At 41.6% G+C, this 17,843-nt stretch overlaps 2 protein-coding genes across 8 annotated transcripts in view; one reads left to right on the forward strand and one right to left on the reverse strand.

The window, feature by feature from the left end:
- Cgas (cyclic GMP-AMP synthase) overlaps positions 1–17,843 on the forward strand; it is an 88,711-nt gene that overhangs the window by 27,510 nt on the left and 43,358 nt on the right. For 4 of the 7 annotated variants that reach the window (XR_015449834.1, XR_015449833.1, XR_015449836.1 and 1 more), the window contains exon 4: positions 9,319–9,421. Coding sequence is in view for 3 of the 7 variants with exons in the window: in XM_021243736.2 (XP_021099395.2) it covers positions 9,319–9,421; positions 9,857–10,208 (455 nt within the window). In the remaining 4 variants the exon portion in view is untranslated. 7 annotated transcript variants of the gene reach the window in all.
- Ddx43 (DEAD-box helicase 43) overlaps positions 11,137–17,843 on the reverse strand; it is a 44,701-nt gene continuing 37,994 nt past the window's right edge. Inside the window, exon 17 of the mRNA XM_021243730.2 lies at positions 11,137–16,200. The gene's annotated coding sequence lies outside the window, so the exon portion shown is untranslated. The remainder of the gene's footprint in view (positions 16,201–17,843) is intronic.

The raw sequence follows: 17,843 nt of genomic DNA on the forward strand, positions 1-17,843 counted from the left end.
ATGAGGCAGGTGACGTAACCACTGAGATAAATCCCCGGCCAAACTTATTTTTGTTTTAAAGAAAGGGAGTCTTGGAGTCAGACTGTTCTGGTTCTGAATCCTGAAACATCTCCTCTGACCAGCTGTACGGTCCTGACCTGGGTGGGTACAGGTCCTCTCTGAGCCTGTTCACACAGCTGCATGCTGTGCTAATCAGAGCTCCTTGGGAAGGCAGAAATGAGCTGGTGCCTGTGAGGTCCTGACTTCACTCAGTTCACTGCAGCTCATTGTTCCGATCCATATCATCCTCTGCACCTGGCCGATCACCCTCACCCATTTCTCTCCTTCCCTTTGCATCCCACCTCCCAGCAGCCAGTGAACTCTCCTGCCTCAGGTGCCACAGGGCCCAGGTGTGGTCTCTCCCTTTCCTCCATGTCCTGGCCTCCCCCGTCAGGTCTTCAGGCTGTGTTGTGTGTAACATGCACATTCCAAGAACCTGACAGCTAAAACTGAGCAGCAGTAATATTTTTTCAGGTGTCAGGAAACACTGTAGCTGATTACTTTCATTTTCTCCCATACATTTAATGAACCAAGTTATAAATGAGTATTCTTGGAACAGGTCTAGCAATAATTATTTTGAGTTTGATGATTTGCATTTTTGTGGACACACATCATAACTCCTTTTTTGAATTGTTTTAAAGATAAATCACTGTCTAGTTCAGGCTGGACTTGGAGTCACTATGTAGCCCAGGCTGGCCTCAAACTCGTGGTCCTGCCTAAGACTCCCGAGTGCTAGGATTATAGGCAGGTACCACCTCGCCCGGCAAATGACTGTTTATAAGAAGGAACTACAAATAAGAAGTTAAAAAAGTAAAATAAAGAAGGAATTACATATACCATTATTTATGGTTTTGCAAAGAGAACATAGTTTTCTGCAAAGAGGAGCTGCACCCCTGACCGCTTTCTTGGCTGTCCCAAGAAATCCTCCTTGTATGTGGTAACAGAAACCTCAGCAGGACCCCATTCCACCTGCTTGCTGATCCTCTGCTGCCCTGAAGAAAAATGGTGGATAATTCAGTGTGCAGAGGAGAAGGAGTCCTTTACAGCCTGGTGGCCCTGGGTCACTCCTCACATTTTTGCACTGAGGTGACAGAGAATGAAGGTGGTGATGGATGCTCAACTCCAACTGCTCTTCTGTTCCCACTGGCTGTTCTACATCTCTCAGCATTGCAGACTCTCTGCCTTTAGACAAGACCTTCTGTTGGGGCTAGTGTGTGTGTATCTGTGTGTGTATACCTCGGTGCCTGAACAGACAGGCTTACCAGCAGTGAAAATACACTGGTCTGGAAACACTTAGGTTTTGGCTCTTCTCCTTCCAAACATTTTACTAGAAATATCACAAACTGTATTTTTTGAACTAGGTGGGTTTCTTGTATATAGCATATTGTTGGATTTTGCTTCTTAATCCATTCTGCCAGTCTATTTCTTTTGATTGGTGAATTGAAGCCATTAACATTGATGGTTATAACTGATACATATTGACTTATCACTGACATGTTATTTTCCTGTTGTTGGCTCTTTTTTAATTTCCCCCCCCTCTCCCTTTAATTTCTTGCCTTGTCTGATGGATTTGCTCTGTTGGCCCTCATGGAGTTGTGACCTTCATTGCCTCCTGTTTCTTCATTGACTCCAGTCAGTCTTATGTTATTCTTCTTTGCATTGTCTAGCAGCTGCTGGATTGATTTCTCCTGTCCCTTACAATTTAAAAATATTTTTTTTCTTTTCCTGGTCACTAATTGCAATCTTATCTTCTGTATCTGAAATTCTATAATCACAATTGGCTCATTCAGCTGCATAGACTTTAAATGGAGTTTTTAATCTCCTAGAAATTGTTTGCATCTGTTTTATGGATTCCATTTGTTTCCTATGTTGGGATTCCATCGTGATTTCATTTTTTCCAGATCTTCTTTTGTTGCCAGTTCAGGGAATCCAGGTGGTTGAGTATCAGTGTTCCATCTCATTTCCCTTGGGTTGCTGTAGGTGATCTGGAAGTCTGGTTTTGAGGCTTGTTTATGTTTCTTCTGATTTCGATGGGGGGGGGGGCGGGTGGTGTGGTGTGGTGTGGTGGTGTGGTGTGGTGTGGTGGTGTGGTGTGGTGGTGGTGTGGTGTGGTGTGGTGGTGTGGTGGGGTGGGGTGGTGTGGTGTGGTGTGGTGTGGTGTGGTGTGCTGCTGGCGCTCACATGGCTCACCTCCTCCGCATGGTGATGAGGAAACTTCCTCCTCTGGGATGGGAGCAGTACTATGGTGGCCCGGAAGCCTCCTCCTCTATGCTGGGAGCGGTGGTACAGTGGCTCAGAAGCTTTCTCCTCTGTGCTGGGAGCAGTGGCATGGCCGAGAATAAACTCTTAATCTCCTTTAGTTTACCCTTCATTTAAAAAATATGATATGTACATACACAGTAACACCCTGGTTCACTAATGCTTCTGTTCATGAACAATGGAGTTCACCAACAGAAGCATTCGGCAAAATTTTGCTTCTGTTTGAGAACTCCACATTGGTTGACCAGCATGACCTTGGCCATTTCCTCCCAATCATGGAATAAATTAAATTCGTCAACCAAGGCACCACTGGTATATTCATATGCCTCTCTTCCCAATCCCTAAATAAGATATTGTGGATATCACTCCATAGCTCAGTAGAGAGATAGCAGCCTTTCTTTATTCTTTTTCTTTTCTTTCGGTGCTAGTGATTGAATCCAGGGCTTGAATCCTGAGATGAATACGTGCTAAGCCTTCTACCTAATACTGAGCACCCTCAGGCAACATCCATTCCTTTTTCCAGTCTGTTTTTGTTGCTGGTCAGAGTAAATCCCTAGGTAATTTTGCTAGATACTACCAAAATTCCCTCCATAGGTATTGTCCCAACTTGATTTTTGCAGCCGTACATCTATATAACTTGGGGAGAGGGGTGGACGCTGAGAAGACTTTGTTGTCCTACACAGGAGATGGAATTGAGGGCTTCAGATACGCTAGGCAAGTGCTCTACCACTGAGCTATACCCTCACCCTCATCAACAGAACTTGTTAAACTCTTTGCCAGCTGGAATTTTTGCTAATCTACAAGGGAGAAGTGATATCTCAGGGTAATTTTTGAAAAATAAACTTTACTTTAGAAAGTTTTAGATTTACTGAAAAATGTGCAGAGACAGTGCAGAGTTCTCATGTAGACTAAAGCTATTCCCCTGCTAACATTCTCACATCATTAGGATTCATTTGTCAGAATTAATGAACCAATATTGACACACTGCTGTTGATGGAAGTTTATACTTTACCCAGCTCTCCTTGGTCTTCCCCTAATGCCTTTTTTGTGTTTTAGGATCCCATCCACGATGTCACTCACTCATTGTGTCTCTTTAGGGTCCTCTCTTCTGTGATTGTGTCTGTCTTCCTTGGTTTTTCTTTTTCTTTTTTTATAAAGTTTATTGGTACATTTTAGGTATACGATATCATATGATGACATTCATCATTGGGAATTTGTACCTTTACATGATATTTCTTGGTTCTTATTTTTCCCCCATTCTCCTGCCCTCCCTTCAACCCCTCCTTGCCTCCCTATTTACAAAGGGTTTGTTTCCATTTTTTCCTTTTCTCATTTATTCCTTTTCCTTCTTTTCTTTCCCCACCCCTCCCACTTCCCCTTCCCTTTTGGACCTTTTCTTCCTATTTCACATTATCTAATATACATTTTGATCCTTATTTACACTTTACAGTTTCTCACATCAGAGAAATGATTCAGTATTTACACATGTGTGTGCTATTTATTTCACTTGAGAGTATGGCCTCAATGTGCATCCAGGGAATTAAAGAAGAAATCAGACAGTTTCTACAATTAAATGACAACCTCAATACAACAAGCGGAATTTATGGGACACAGTGAAAGTTGTCTTATGAAGGAAATTCATAGCAGTGAATACTCATGTTAGGCAAACAGAGCCAGCTGAAATAAACAACCTAATGCTGAAACTCAAGCTTCTAGAAAAAAAAGAGCAGAACAAACCCAGAGTTCATACAAGGGAGGAAATTATAAAGATCAGAGGAGAAATCAAGGCAATGGAGACTAAGAGAACAATACAAAAAATAAATGAAGCAAAGAGTTGGTTCTTTGAAAGAATAAACAAAATTGACAAACCCTTAGCCAACGTTATAAAAAAAGGAAAGAAAAAGCTTAAATCCATGCAATTAGGAATGAAAAGGGTGAAATTAAAACGGATCCTTCGTTTTTCTTGGCCTGGACAGTGTTGAGGAACATGGGTCAGATGTTTTGTAGGAAGTCCCTTACCTGGGTTTTGTCTGATGATTTTCATGTGATTAGACTGAAGTTAGGGTTTGAGGGTGAGTTCACTGAGGTAAACAAAGTGTCATCCTCATCCTGTGAACACAACTTAGCGCCGACAGTGTTGCTCTTGATCACCTTGCTGAGGTCGCGTTTGTCCAGCTCCTCCACTGCCAGATTCTTTTTCTCCTTATCATTCTGTGTTATTTGGAGGGAAGTCATGTACACAACTCACCATTTAGTGGTGGAATATTATGCTTCACTTCGAGAGTGGACTAGAAATGATTATTGATTTACACTGGTTTGACTTACAGTTTTTGAGTTCACGATGGTATGAAAGCAATACTGATTCAATAGATAATAATGAGAGGCCAGGTGTGGTGGTGGACCCTTGGCATCCCAGCAAGTCAGGAGGCTGAGGCAGGATGATCTCAAGCTGGAGGCCAGCCTGGACAATTTAGGGAGACCGTCATAAAATAAATAAAAAAATAAAAGGCTGGGGATGTAACTCAGTGGTAGAGTGTTTGCCTGGCATGTGTGAGGCCCTACATTCATTCCCTAGCACAGGCCAAAAAAAAGGGAAATAAATTGTACTTTGAATTTTGATCTCTTCATGGACTAGTTGATATGTAATGTGATACCGTTTCATGATGCTGCTGGCAGGGCAGTGAGCTACAGCTATTGGCCACAGATTCTGAGGGGACAAACAACCTTGCTCCCCATGTACTGTGTTGCCAGTGTTACATTGGTGTGATAACCTGAGGTGTAAAATAGGCTTTGTGGTGGGTGGTTTTGCCCACCTGTAGGCTAATGTGACTGTTCCAAGCATGTTTAAGGCAAACTGGGCTAAGCCAAGGTGGTCATTAGGTTAGGTATATCCAGTAGGCAATTTCAGTTTACATTTTCAATTGATAGTGAATTATCTGGACAGTGGATTACCACATCATAAGTTGAGGAACATCTATATTTACATAAAGTATTTAAAGTTCTGCATGTCAGATTTGTCTTTCTCCTCCCCATTTATTCAATCATTTTTAATGATATGCCAGCATGGACTCAGGGATATTTGCCCTGGGCTCTGTTTTATTTAGTTGATAGCTTAGATTGCCCAGTATTAGCTGTTAGGAGCTTTTGCAGTCAGCTCTTGACATACTCCCCTTACCCTTTGTTTTGAGCACTTCTTCCTTTCTAAAACTGCAGGATCCAGACTCATCCTGCTCCTGTCCTCCTCCTGTCCTAGAATGAATCATTTCTCCAGGAGCCCTGGATCCTTTTATTGGAGAGTGTGCCAGAAACCATAAACTGAGTGCCATGCTTCTTGCTACTGGGTCTTATCCCCCTTAGCCAGGGGAGCAAGGGAATAGATGTGTTATCTGTGAAAATTTCTGTATGTAATCACCCACATACATTATATTATGCATGAATCCATAATGATGTCTTTAACTATAATCCATTACCAGGAGTCATTCTAGTCCTCACTCTTGCCATCTGTCACCTCTAACTCCAACAGTAAAACCACTGACCACACCATCTGTCGTTGTTTGATGCTGATACACACATGTAGTTGTTTTGGAACTGATAACCCATTTCCCCATGGGAAACTTACCACTTTGAGCACAGTGCTCATGAAAACTTCTTCTCCTGTCAGTCTTACACACTTTCCTAATTTCCAAAGTAGCTGAAGTCAGCATTCCCCTCTCTCACTTCAAGCAGACTGTATCATACATTTTAATACAGTTAGAGTTTCTTTTCGTAGTCATTATTTCTTCAGACCTCCTAAATTATTTTTATTTTTGTTTTTTGGTACTGGGGATTGAACCCAGGACTGCGCTTGATCGGAAGGTGCAGCACCACTGGGCTACATCCCCCTAGTCCTTCCTAAGTTATTTATTTATTTCTTTTTGGTACCGGGGATTGAACTCGGAACCTTGCGCTTGCAAGGCAGGCGCTGGAACCACTGAGCTAAATCCCCAGCCCTCCTCCTAACTTATTTTTGAAGACTTACCTACATTGAGGCTTACTCTTTCTACTGTAAAATTCTAGTGATTTTCACAAATGCATTCAATCATGCATCTGCCTGTATATAATATTTTTACTGCAGTGAAACATCCCCTGTGCTTTAAAATTCAGCCCTCCTCACCCCAAACTGCTAGCAACCACTGATCTGCTTATCATGTCTTGGTTTTACCTTCCTGAATATCATAAATGGAGTGTCATAAGTGAATTTATTACAATAGCAATAAGCACATCTAGCTGAGTGACATCTTTTCCATATTTCACTGCCCATGTGATATTCCTGCCCTCTTTTTTTTTTTTTTTCCTGCCCTCTTTATTATGTCTTATTTTTTTCTTTTGGCAGTAGTAGAGAATCGAGCCCAAGAGCGCTATACCACTGAGATACATCCTCTGCACACTCGTACTTTTTAATTTTTTATTTTGAGACAGGATCTTGCTAAATTGCCTGACTGGGACTCAAACTTGCAGTCCTCTTCTTCAGCCTCCTAAGTGCTAAGATTGTGGGTATGCACCACCATGACCAGCCTTTTTTTTTTTTTTAGATAGGTCTTGAGTTTTCTGTGGAGAGGTTTTCTGATCTTTTGTTAGATTTAGTTATAGGTAATTGACTTATTTTGAAAAATTTTAAATCAATAGAAAATATATTTAAACTCTCAACAATAACCAACTGGTGGCCAGTCTTGATAGATCTACATCCCTGTTCACTTCCCCTTCTTTCTTCTTATTTTAAGGACAATTCAGTGCCCATAGTTTCTTCTATATTACTTAAGTATATATCTCTAGAGAATAAAAACTTACACATACTAGTTTTGCACCTAAAATAATTACCTAGTCAGTGTTTAAATTTTCACTTGTCTCATGTCACACTTTTTTCCCCCTTTGCCTCCTTTTCAATTGGGAACCAAATAAGGCTTGCACTGTGGATGACTGATATGTCTGCTACCCTCTCTCCCCTTTGGCGGTACTGAGGATTAAGCCAAGGGTGCTAACAGCAATGATCTTTATCCCCAGCCTTTAAGTTAGTTAGTTTTTACATTTTGAGGTACAGGGTCTCACTAAGTTCCCCAGGCTGGGCTCTAACTTGTGATCTTCTTGCTTCAGTCTCCCAAGTAGCTGGGTTTATACATGTGCGCTACCATGACCATCTAACTCTCTTTTATAGCTTCTCCTACGCTTTTCCTTTTGAATTTAATGAAGTAAAACATGATTTCCGAGTTTCCCAGAGAGGATTAATATTTTCTACTTCTATATTTCATTAGTAGTTCTATCAAGAAGTTTATTGGTCGGGGCCGGGGATTTAGCTCAGTGGTTTCGCCTCCTGCTGCGCAAGCACAAGAACCCGAGTTCGATCCCCGGTACAAAAAAACAAACAAACAAGAAGTTTATTGGTATTTTTATGTCATTGTAAATGATACCATTCTTAAAATTTTGTTTTTTGTTTCTCATATATAAAATACATTTGATTTTTCTTTTTCTTTTTTTTTTTTCTGGTACCGGGGATCGAACTCAGGACCTTGTGCTTGTGAGGCAGGTGCGGCGCCACTGAGCTAAGTCCCCAGCCCTACATTTGATTTTTGCATCTGTAATCTTAGTAACTCTTAATCAAATTTGTGAATTTGTGGATTCTTTTGTATTTCCTGTGTATGCAAGTATGTCATCTATCAAAAATCATGGCTTTGTTTCTCCCTTTCCTGGGTAGTAACTCTTTTTTTCCCTCCTTACTCTGTTTGCGGGGATACCCAGTGCAGGTTGAACAGGGACAGGGATAGCAGATGTCCTTGCCTTCATGCTGATTTCAAGTTGAAAGTTGAATGGATAGTCTTCTACTTGAACCTCATATTATCATATGGCTATAGTTCTCTGAAATCTACTTTTTACCAGGTTAAGTTACCATCTAGATTTAAATTACTGAGAGTTATTTTTTTGTTTCAAGTGATGAATGAATATAGAATTTTATTTGCTGCATTTTCTGCACCTATTGAGAGGATAGGATATTATGATGTTTCTCTGTTCTGGTATTGTGACATACTTTGTTGAATGATTTTCTAATTATAAATAAATCATGCATTACCAATACAAAACAAACTAGGTGCTACGATGATTGGAGCTTAAAAAGCTAACCCCGGTAAGACTTAGGGAAAAAAAATCATTCTATTCAATCTTCACAAAAAATAGAAAGAAGGGAAACTTTTTTCCAATTTATTTTGTATTAATACTAAAACTTGCCAGGATCATATAAAACATTGACTCAACTGGCTCAAATTATTATTATTATTGTTGTTGTTGTTGTTATTTTCTAATACTGGGGATCACACTCAGGACCTTGCACTTGCTAGGCAGATTCAGAGCCACTGAGCTACATCCCCAGCCCTATTATTGTTGTTGTTATTATTATTAGTAGTAGTATCATCATTATTATTGAGACAGGGTCTCACTATGTAGTTCAGGCTGGCCTTGAACTCACTGTGTAGCCCAGGCTGGCCTTGAATTCACGGCAGTCTTCCTGCTTCAACCTCCCAAGTGCTGGCTTTACAGGAATGTGCCACCATGCCTGGCCATTGATTCAAATTATTATTATTATCATTATTATCATTATTATTATTATTATTAGTGCCGGGGATCGAACTCAGATCCTTCCGCTTGCGCAGCAGGCAGCGAAATCACTGAGCCAAATCCCCGGCCTCAAATTATTATTGAAACAAAACATTAAACTGAATATAACAGTGCATAAAAGGTAATAAATCTGACCTTGGCTAGCTATATTAAGCTTGGAAACCCTCTCCCACTTTCCCCTTTTCCCCCATTTGCTTTATAGTACTTGTTTTAATATATAATTACATTATGTACCTCCTCACTTCTTTGCTGTGTCTTCCCTCTACAGTGTTTCCAGAATCACATTTTAATAAAGTTAAAACACAATTTAAATGTTATGTTGTTTAGATATGAATGCTTTTGGTAAAGTACTTTTCTATTTTTCTTTATGAAATTAAGAAGAGACATGGCGGCTGTCTTTCTCTTACACTGAAAAACACATTTTGAGCCATCATGGAGACTCTAAAAAATGTTGTGAAGCTGATGGAGTGAAATGCTGCAGGTAATGTTCTTATTGTGTTAAATGGCAAATTTTGTGTGGTATGTTTAATTCTTTGTTGACTCTGTAGCTCAGACTTGAAGATGATCATTTCTTGGTTGAGTTGGGGGACAGGGCAGGGCTGGGGTGACCTGGGGGAGGTGGGCATATTAATGTCATGTCATAGGAGGAAGCTGGGGGATCTCTCTTACTGGATACTGGTGCTTGGTTTGGGGTGGTTTGGCTAAGTTGAAAGCTAGGGACTCTCTGGCCAAACTTGAAACCACACTAACTCGGTAATAATTTTTCTTGGTACCCTATGCACCACAAAGAAATGAAGTCAAAAAGGAATTATTCATTTGAGTTTCTGAAGTTGTCCAATATAATGAGAAATAAGGCAAGTTGTAAATAAGTAAAATTAATGGCTTGTTTTTGTTTTTGTTTTGTTTTTTTAAACAGGAAGGACTGTTTAAAACTAATGAAATATCTTTTGGAACAGCTGAAAGAAAAGTTTAAAAAACAAAAAGAACTGTCTAAATTCTGCTCTTATCATGTGAAAACGTCCTTCTTTCATTTATGTTCTGAGTACCCACTGGACAGTCACTGGGACCCCAAAGATTTAGACCTCTGCTTTGACAACTGTGTAGAATTCTTTCTTGAGAGACTCAGGAAAGAAGAACTTGAGCATTATTTTATTCCTGGAGTCAATCTCTTATCTCAAGAATACATTGACACAAAAAGTAAAGAATTTCTGGCAAAGAAAATTGAATATGAAAGAAACAATGGATTTCCAATTTTTGGTGAATTTTGAAATTATATTCTAAAAAAGAATCAAGCATTAGGATGACTATAATAATTGAGATTGTCACAGCAATTATGGACTAAAAAGAATGTAATTAACTGTTCAATTTTCAATTTGTCATAATAAACCCTAATGTAAGGAATTTCCTGGGGAAAACAATTAAGGAACAAGAAAGAAAAGGAGGGCTGGGGATTTAGCTCAGTGGTTCCGCTGCCTGCCTCACAAGTGCAAGGACCTGAGTTCAATCTCTGGTACCAAAAAACAAAAACAAAAAAAAAGAAAGAAAGAAAAGGAGTATTTAAAATCTAAAAACTTTACTGGGCCAGGTGCAGTGATGCAGGCCTGTAATCCCAGCTACTGAGGGGCCTGGGACAGAATCAGCCTAAGGATTGCTTGAGCCCCAGAGCTTGGGACCATTCAGGACTACATAGCAAACCCTGTCTCAAATAAAAAATAATTATGAAATAAAAACTTTACCAGATTTGAAAGGGACAAAAGGAATAAAATACATGTCCTCCCCAGTAAAATTCATCAAGCACTTCCTGAACACCAGTCATAGCCTAGCACAAGTATGTGGAAGGTTGTGAGAAACAGTTATTAGAAATCACTACTGAGGATGCAAGTGCATCTTAGTAGTTGAGTACATGCCTAGCATGCACAATGCCCTGGGTTTGATCCTCTAAACTGAAGAAGAAAATGAAGATGAAAAAGAAGAAAGGAAATGATAATTGCTTTCACAAAACTATACACATTGTTGAACTTATAAATATATTTGGATACAATGCCCTGTCATATACACTAAGACAGGAAAGAAGAAAATGAAAATATAATTCTACATTATGTCTATAGAGTACTTTATAACGTGTAGCTAAATATAACATTATTTTAAAAATTTATTTTCATTTTTAATATCACTTTTTATTTGTATTTCTGGAAAGGTAATGGATGCATATGGTATAAAACTCAGAGAAAGAAGTTTGGAGTAGAATGTTCCCCTCTCCTTTGTAGTCAAATAGCAATCAACCTAGAGGTAACTGATGTTCACTAACTTCTTCCTGTTCATATATTTTGCACAGTTTCTTTTTTTTTTTTGGTACCGGGGATCAAACTTGGGACCTTGCACTTGCAAGGCAGGCGCCGGAACCACTGATCTAAATCCCTGGCCCAATCCTTTAAATTCTTGGTGCTGGGTTTTATGTCCTAGTGATGAGTGAACTGACTACTACAGCTCGTTTACCTTTTTCTCATTGTTTTGTAGTTCTTTATAATGTTTTGGATACTGATCCTTTGTAGTTTATGTAACAAATTCTGTGTTGGTTGTCTTCATCTTTTTTGGTGTCTTTTAGTAAACTAAGTTTTAAATTTTTACTGTAATTTGTCTTTTTTTTTGTTTTTTTGGTATTGGGGATCGAACTCGGGACCTTGTGCTTGTAAGGCAGGCGGTGGAACCACTGAGCTAAATCCCCGGCCCTTGTCTGTCTTTTTTATGGGTTATCCATTATATTTCTTACAACATACTACATTTGAACATATAAGAGTTTTGGGGACAATAAATAATAATAAATGGAAAAATAGCAAACAAAAAAAATCCAAGCTACATTAACATTATAAAAACAGTGACAAAAAAGTATACAGGCCTCAGTTCAGTTTCCAGCACATGTACACATGACACCTATGACAAAGTAGTCATAGTCTAATTGGAGAATAGTGCTCAGCTGTATGTATAGAATTACAGTAATATAAGGGTTGACTATTAATCTTATCAACATTTATGATTTACTGTATGGAAAGGAGGATATGGCTGAGTGCCAGTGGTGGTAGAGGGAGTGGGGATTATATTAGTTTTCTATTATTGTATAAAAAGTAACCACAAGCTTAGTGATTTAAAACAATGCACATTATTTCAAAGTTTCTCTGGGTTAGGATTCTGAACATAGCTCTGCTTGGCATTTCACAAAGCTATTATAAAAGTAGCAGCTAGGGCTGTCTGTGGCTTGACAGAAGGAACCACTTCTTTGGGCAGAATTTATAGGCAGAAGGCTTCTGTTTTTTGCTGTCAGCTGGGGGTTCCCTCCTTTGGGGAGCTGCTTTCAATTCCTTACCATGTGAACCCCCAAACATAGGCAGCCTACAACAGCAGTAGCTTAATTCTTCAAAATTAAGAAGACTGAGACTCCAGCAAGAGGAGTGCCATGGTTTTGTTGAACACAATTACATATATATTATCTCATGCATCCTGCTGCCCTTACCATACTGCATTGGCTGAAATCAAGAAACGGGCTCCACTCATACTCAGGGGAGTTGGAATCCCTCAAGGTTGTGCTAGTTTAGGGGAAGCCAGATCCCAAAGACAACCCTTCTGACACCAGTTACAATTTCAAAGGATATCCCAAACCACTCTCTGGTTTGAGAGTTTGCTAGAAAGACTCACAGAACTCACTGAAATCATTCTATTCCTAGTAGCAGTTTGTCACAGGCTAAGTACAAGTTTAAGTCAGCCAAGGGAAAAAGTGCCTAGGGGAGAGTTCAGAAGGGTACCAAACATTCTGTTGTCTTCTCTCTGTAAAGTCAAAGATGCATTATATACTTGGCATGGTTGTGTGATGATATGCAGGGAACAATGCTGTCAGGGCTGAGCTTCCTGGCTGGCACTGAGAGGGGTTTGTTGATGTGTCATGAGTGAGTTCCCTACCAAAGAAAGGATGTGGAGCCAATATCCATGAAAGCAGCAGCGGCAGCAGCAGAGCAAGCAAGCCAGAGCTCAGAGCCAGAGCTTCAACATGGAAGGCTAGGTCTATAGTCCCTCCCCTGGTACCAGCACTACCATTGGATAGAACCACCAAGGCATCTGCTTAGCTCAGTGCCATCTGTGATACACAGCATCCCAATTGTGGGGTGTGGCTGTCAGAGTGGGCCTGATAGTGTCCTTAATATAGGGAAACCCCCAGGTATAATGCCTTGTCCAGTGGACAGGGAGGTATGGCCAACCTGTAGTGCCACAGACCCATAAGATGTCTGCAGTGGGCCAATCAATAGGCACCGTACCTATGAGCTCATGGCCATCCCACCAAGCATTTGTGTCATTCACCCATAATGTGTTGTTACACAGTGCAGGGGTATCCATCCCACTGCATTTTCCAATGATGCATTGACCTGTTTAATATACAGTGGGGTAACATTTAACATTACTTGGGCTCTGTCATCCACCCTCAGCCATTATACATCATAGGTCTCAGTCCTTGTGGGGTGGGTGTGCTCTTCCAGATCAGCACCTCAACAGCCTGGTGTTGCTGACCTCAGGTGGGTCCAGACTGGTTCTGTGTCACCAGTCTATCCAATTGAGCAGGGATGGTGGCACAGTTCTCCACAGAAGGCCCTTGGCTGCATCTGTCAGGAGTTCTGTGTACACCCAACAGTGTAAGTGTTGGTGCACATGAGCAAACGTGTGTGCCCAGGAGACAACACTATTGGCTTGACTTATCCCAACCAGATAACACCTAAGAATTTGTCAGACAAGCCAGGTCCCTGGACTTTGTCTTCATTGACAGCCTATGCTCAGGCCAGTAAAGTTTCTTTTAGACTGTGTGTAGCAGCTTCTAAATCTGTAAGGCAATCAGAGGTTAATATGACATCATCAATATAATGGAACAAAGACACAGTGTGACTTGGTCCAGGTGACCAGGTCCTGGGCCACCAGGCCATGACACAAAGTAGGGCTACGCAAATAGCCTTGTAACAACACTTGAAAGGTCCATTGCCTGCCCTCCCAGGTGAAGGTAAATTGATCTAGACTATCAGGCATGATAACGATAGAGAAGAAAGAATTGGCCAAGTCCACTACATAATGGTGTTGACCCAGTGTCAGGGTGAATGGGCCCATCAAGTCTGCAATATTGTACAACCATGTACAACAGAAGAGTCACTATTCAATTCCCAGTAGTCCACAGTCATTTGCCACATCCTGTCTGGGTTCCCCACGGGCCAAACCAGCGAATTGAAAGGACTGTGCAGGGTCTATCATCCTGCCTCTTCCAATTTCAAAACAGTCTGTCCTATTTCCTCATGACCCGCAGGCAGCCAGTACTGCTTCACACATACAACCCACATAGCGTGCAGGAGAATCAATAGTGCATGATGAGGATGTCCTCGGACAATGGTTTTTTACCATGTGAATCTGCAAAGGGAATTCTCACTGCTTGGTGTCCAACCAGGCATTAATCAGTATGTACACTCCCAGGATGTATTCAGCAACTGGGGAAACATAGACATCATATGGGTGTGGGGCTGTGGAGAGCGAAAGGTTGAAATAACCTTGAGAGACCTGAGTCTCTTGAGAACATAATGAATCCTGGATATGCAGCTGGCACAAAACAAGGATGGTTACTTGTAACGAGAGTGGTTAAATAGAAAGAGTTCGAATGTCTGCAGTGCAAGGGAACGTTATTCCCGGAGTTGTAAAGATACATTTGACCTTTTCCCTGGAAAATAATTAGTCGCCGAATTATGTGCTGAGGAGGGGTTGGGGGTTGTGGAAAAGGTATATAAAGGGCAATAAAGTGGGAAGAGGGCTCCCCCCTCCGCCTCTCTCTGCTTTTTCTTTTCCTCAGAGGTTGTGTTTTTCTTTCATCCTCTTCCCTCCTCTCAGGTACTGTTCAACTATTGACGGCTGGCACCGTCACAGGGGCCAAATGCCCAATACCCAAGATCACCTTGGTCTTCCAGACCATGATATAGTGACCTCTAAACCTTTCTTTGCATGCAGTGGGTCCTGGTCTGGGTTACCATGGGTCAGCATTGACTCTGCTCTAGTATCCACCAATGCCAGCACACGCTGTACATTTTGGGGGGACCAGTAGTTAATTCCACACGTGGCCTCCAGTCTCTCCGGATCCCTAGTGACCAGGTTCCTTGGCCTGTCTCCTAGTCTGGATAAAAAGCTGCCAGCATCATTTCATCCTGTTTTACTGGAGTCATCTTGACATTTGGGCCCATAGGCCGGTATTGCTGGTCAGGGCACAATAGCTTCCACAGAGACAACAACACATCTAAGGGCTGCCCATCTACCTTATCAGCTGTTATCAGATCTGCCCAGATATAGCATAGGCTTACCTTCAACAGATCAAATATCTGTCCCTGTGGGGTTGGCCCTGCTTGGCCTGAGGCTACTCATTTCTTCTCCTTTGGTGGGTTTTGACAGGTCTTACCTTACCCTGGCATTTCACCTCTACATCACCCAGTTGTGCCAAGGCATCTGTTGCATCATGAATCAGGTGCTCCATGAAAGGCACCAGCAGGGCTGGCACCATGCCAAATGTGCTGGCTGGGCTGCTGGCCAGGATCAAATATTCCATGCATGCTGTGAGCAGTTCCTCATCCAGGCTGCAATACTGAGCATCAAACATCATCTGTCACATACTCGTTCCTTGGAGCACAGCTACTAAGTCCAGGTAGGTTGCATACTTAGTGACTTGCTTCAGCAAGTCTCCTGGGTTTGCCCAAACCAGATGGGCTGCTGCCATCAGCCAATTTATCAAGGTCTGGTCACCGGCTCTGTAGGCCATTTTCTGTGCACCTTGCAAATCTCAGCACATGGAGGGGGTGCTGCTGTGCTGGGTAACTGGGACATCTCCCAGGGGTTTAACTCCATGTTATCAGCCCTTTGTCCCATAGCCATAACAGCCATGCAGGCACTATCTCACTCACCTTTTGCTTTGTTGTGCTAGCTCCCACAATTTCAAAGCTGTATAGGTTGTACACATTGTGTATAGATCTAGGTGGCCTCCCTGATCCTTGGGCCAAGGGCTGCTCTATTTCCATCTCTTGTCAGATAGTGAGTCTTTACTGCACTAAAGGACCTTCCCAGTGATTGGGACTTACGATCCAGGAGGAAGCAGAGCTTTTTTTGCCCTTCAGCATAACCTTCACTGTGGCCAGACATTGCTCCAGGCTCTCCTCTTTTCACTGGAATTGGTCCATCTGCTGGACAAGATCTGCCTCCTGCCTGTGGAAGAGAATAAAAAACAACCAAGCTGCCTGCCCCCACTGATTCACGATGGAGAGGAATCTGTTTCTCCAATGTTTCCAAAGCCTATGAAACATCTCCATGTCAGACAAATCACCTCCCAGTCCTCCAGAGATTTCCAAGCTGCCAAGAAGGTAGCTACTGGCATCCACAGTGAGGCCAGGTGACTCATTCAGCAGCTCCCCGGGGTCCCCTCTCACTATTGGGCATCACTTCTGCAGACGTCGCGGGGACACACACCTCTGCATCCTGATGATGACTATGCCAAGTGTCAGGGTCAAGGGGCTGAAAGTGTAATTTTTCAAGTGAGAGTCCCAAAGAGAAGAAGGTGCATGGGGCAGACATTGGCAACAAGCAGCAGCAAAGCTTCTTTATTTTACCAGCCCTTATAGTGGCTGTTATCACATATTAAGGCATACTGAAAAAACAGCTGTGTGACCTTGCAGGACCATACTGCACATTCATGGTTGATTTATCGTTATGTAAGTAAGCCCATCATGTGTCTGCACTAATGACAGGGTCATGTCCTCCAGGAGTCCTCAGACACCTGGGCTTTGACTAATACATCTGGCAATGGGTCTCACAATTGCCATCTAGGAAAGCTGACCCAAGCTGTGTTCAGGGCTTTTACTGAGGCATCATGGCTGGCTGCTCACATGTCTAACTCAGTCTTCAGCCCCTCTAGAGGCCAAGAGGTACCAGCTAATACCATGCAATCCAGAATCCTACCCATTCCCAGATATCACTTTGTTATGCTTTCTAGAACATTCCACAGCCTTGGTCATTACCTTCCAGAAGCCAATGGAAAAGGCAAGGAGGCCTTACTATGGGTTTTGCTAATTTCTTTGCTAGACAGATGTGAACCTCAGGAGGTGGAGATCATAAGATGACCCTTACAGTCTGTCACAGGTATGAAAGAATTGAATCACTTCTCTTACAGTGGGGATTCAGTAGATAATATCAAATATGAAAAACCAAGAGATTACAAAGGAGGATATTATAGTATTTAAAGATGGCTTGGAGATGGCCGCACCTTGTGAGTGGAAAATGAGAGGGGAGAAGCTGGGGCTTTTTATATGTATGTATGTATGTATGTATGTATGTATGTAGTTAGGTGGTTTTTTGAGACAGTTTTGCTGTGTAGTCCAGGCTGGGAGGGCCTCAAACTCACAGCAATTCTTCTGCCTCAACCTCCCATATGCTGGGATTTCAGGTGTGTACCACCATGCCTGGCTTGGGGCTACTTTTTTAATAAGCCCTGCAGAACCATAAGCCTCTATATAGTAGTTAAATATATGATTCTGATTAAATGAAAAAAAATTAAGGCTAATAGTAAAGAGTGTAAAAGTATAAAGAATGTGAAAATTACTTTTAATTTCACTACTTATAGAAATACTTCTATTAAAGTTTTTTTTTTTTTTGGCCAACTTTAGGATTTTTGTCTTTGGTATTCTGGAATTTTGTCAGGAGATATCTGTATGTATCCTTTTATTTCTCCTTTGAGGGAATCATTAGTCTTCTTGGTTTTGTGGAAAATTCTCAGCCATTATCTCTTCAAATATCTGTCTTGCTCCACTTTTTCTTTAAATGTATGTTGGAACATCTCATTGTGTGTGTGTATT

The sequence above is a fragment of the Heterocephalus glaber genome, unplaced genomic scaffold (genome assembly GCF_053883595.1).
Source record: "Heterocephalus glaber isolate CG9 unplaced genomic scaffold, H.glaber_assembly_v1.0 deba00000818, whole genome shotgun sequence".
NCBI lineage: Eukaryota > Metazoa > Chordata > Mammalia > Rodentia > Bathyergidae > Heterocephalus > Heterocephalus glaber.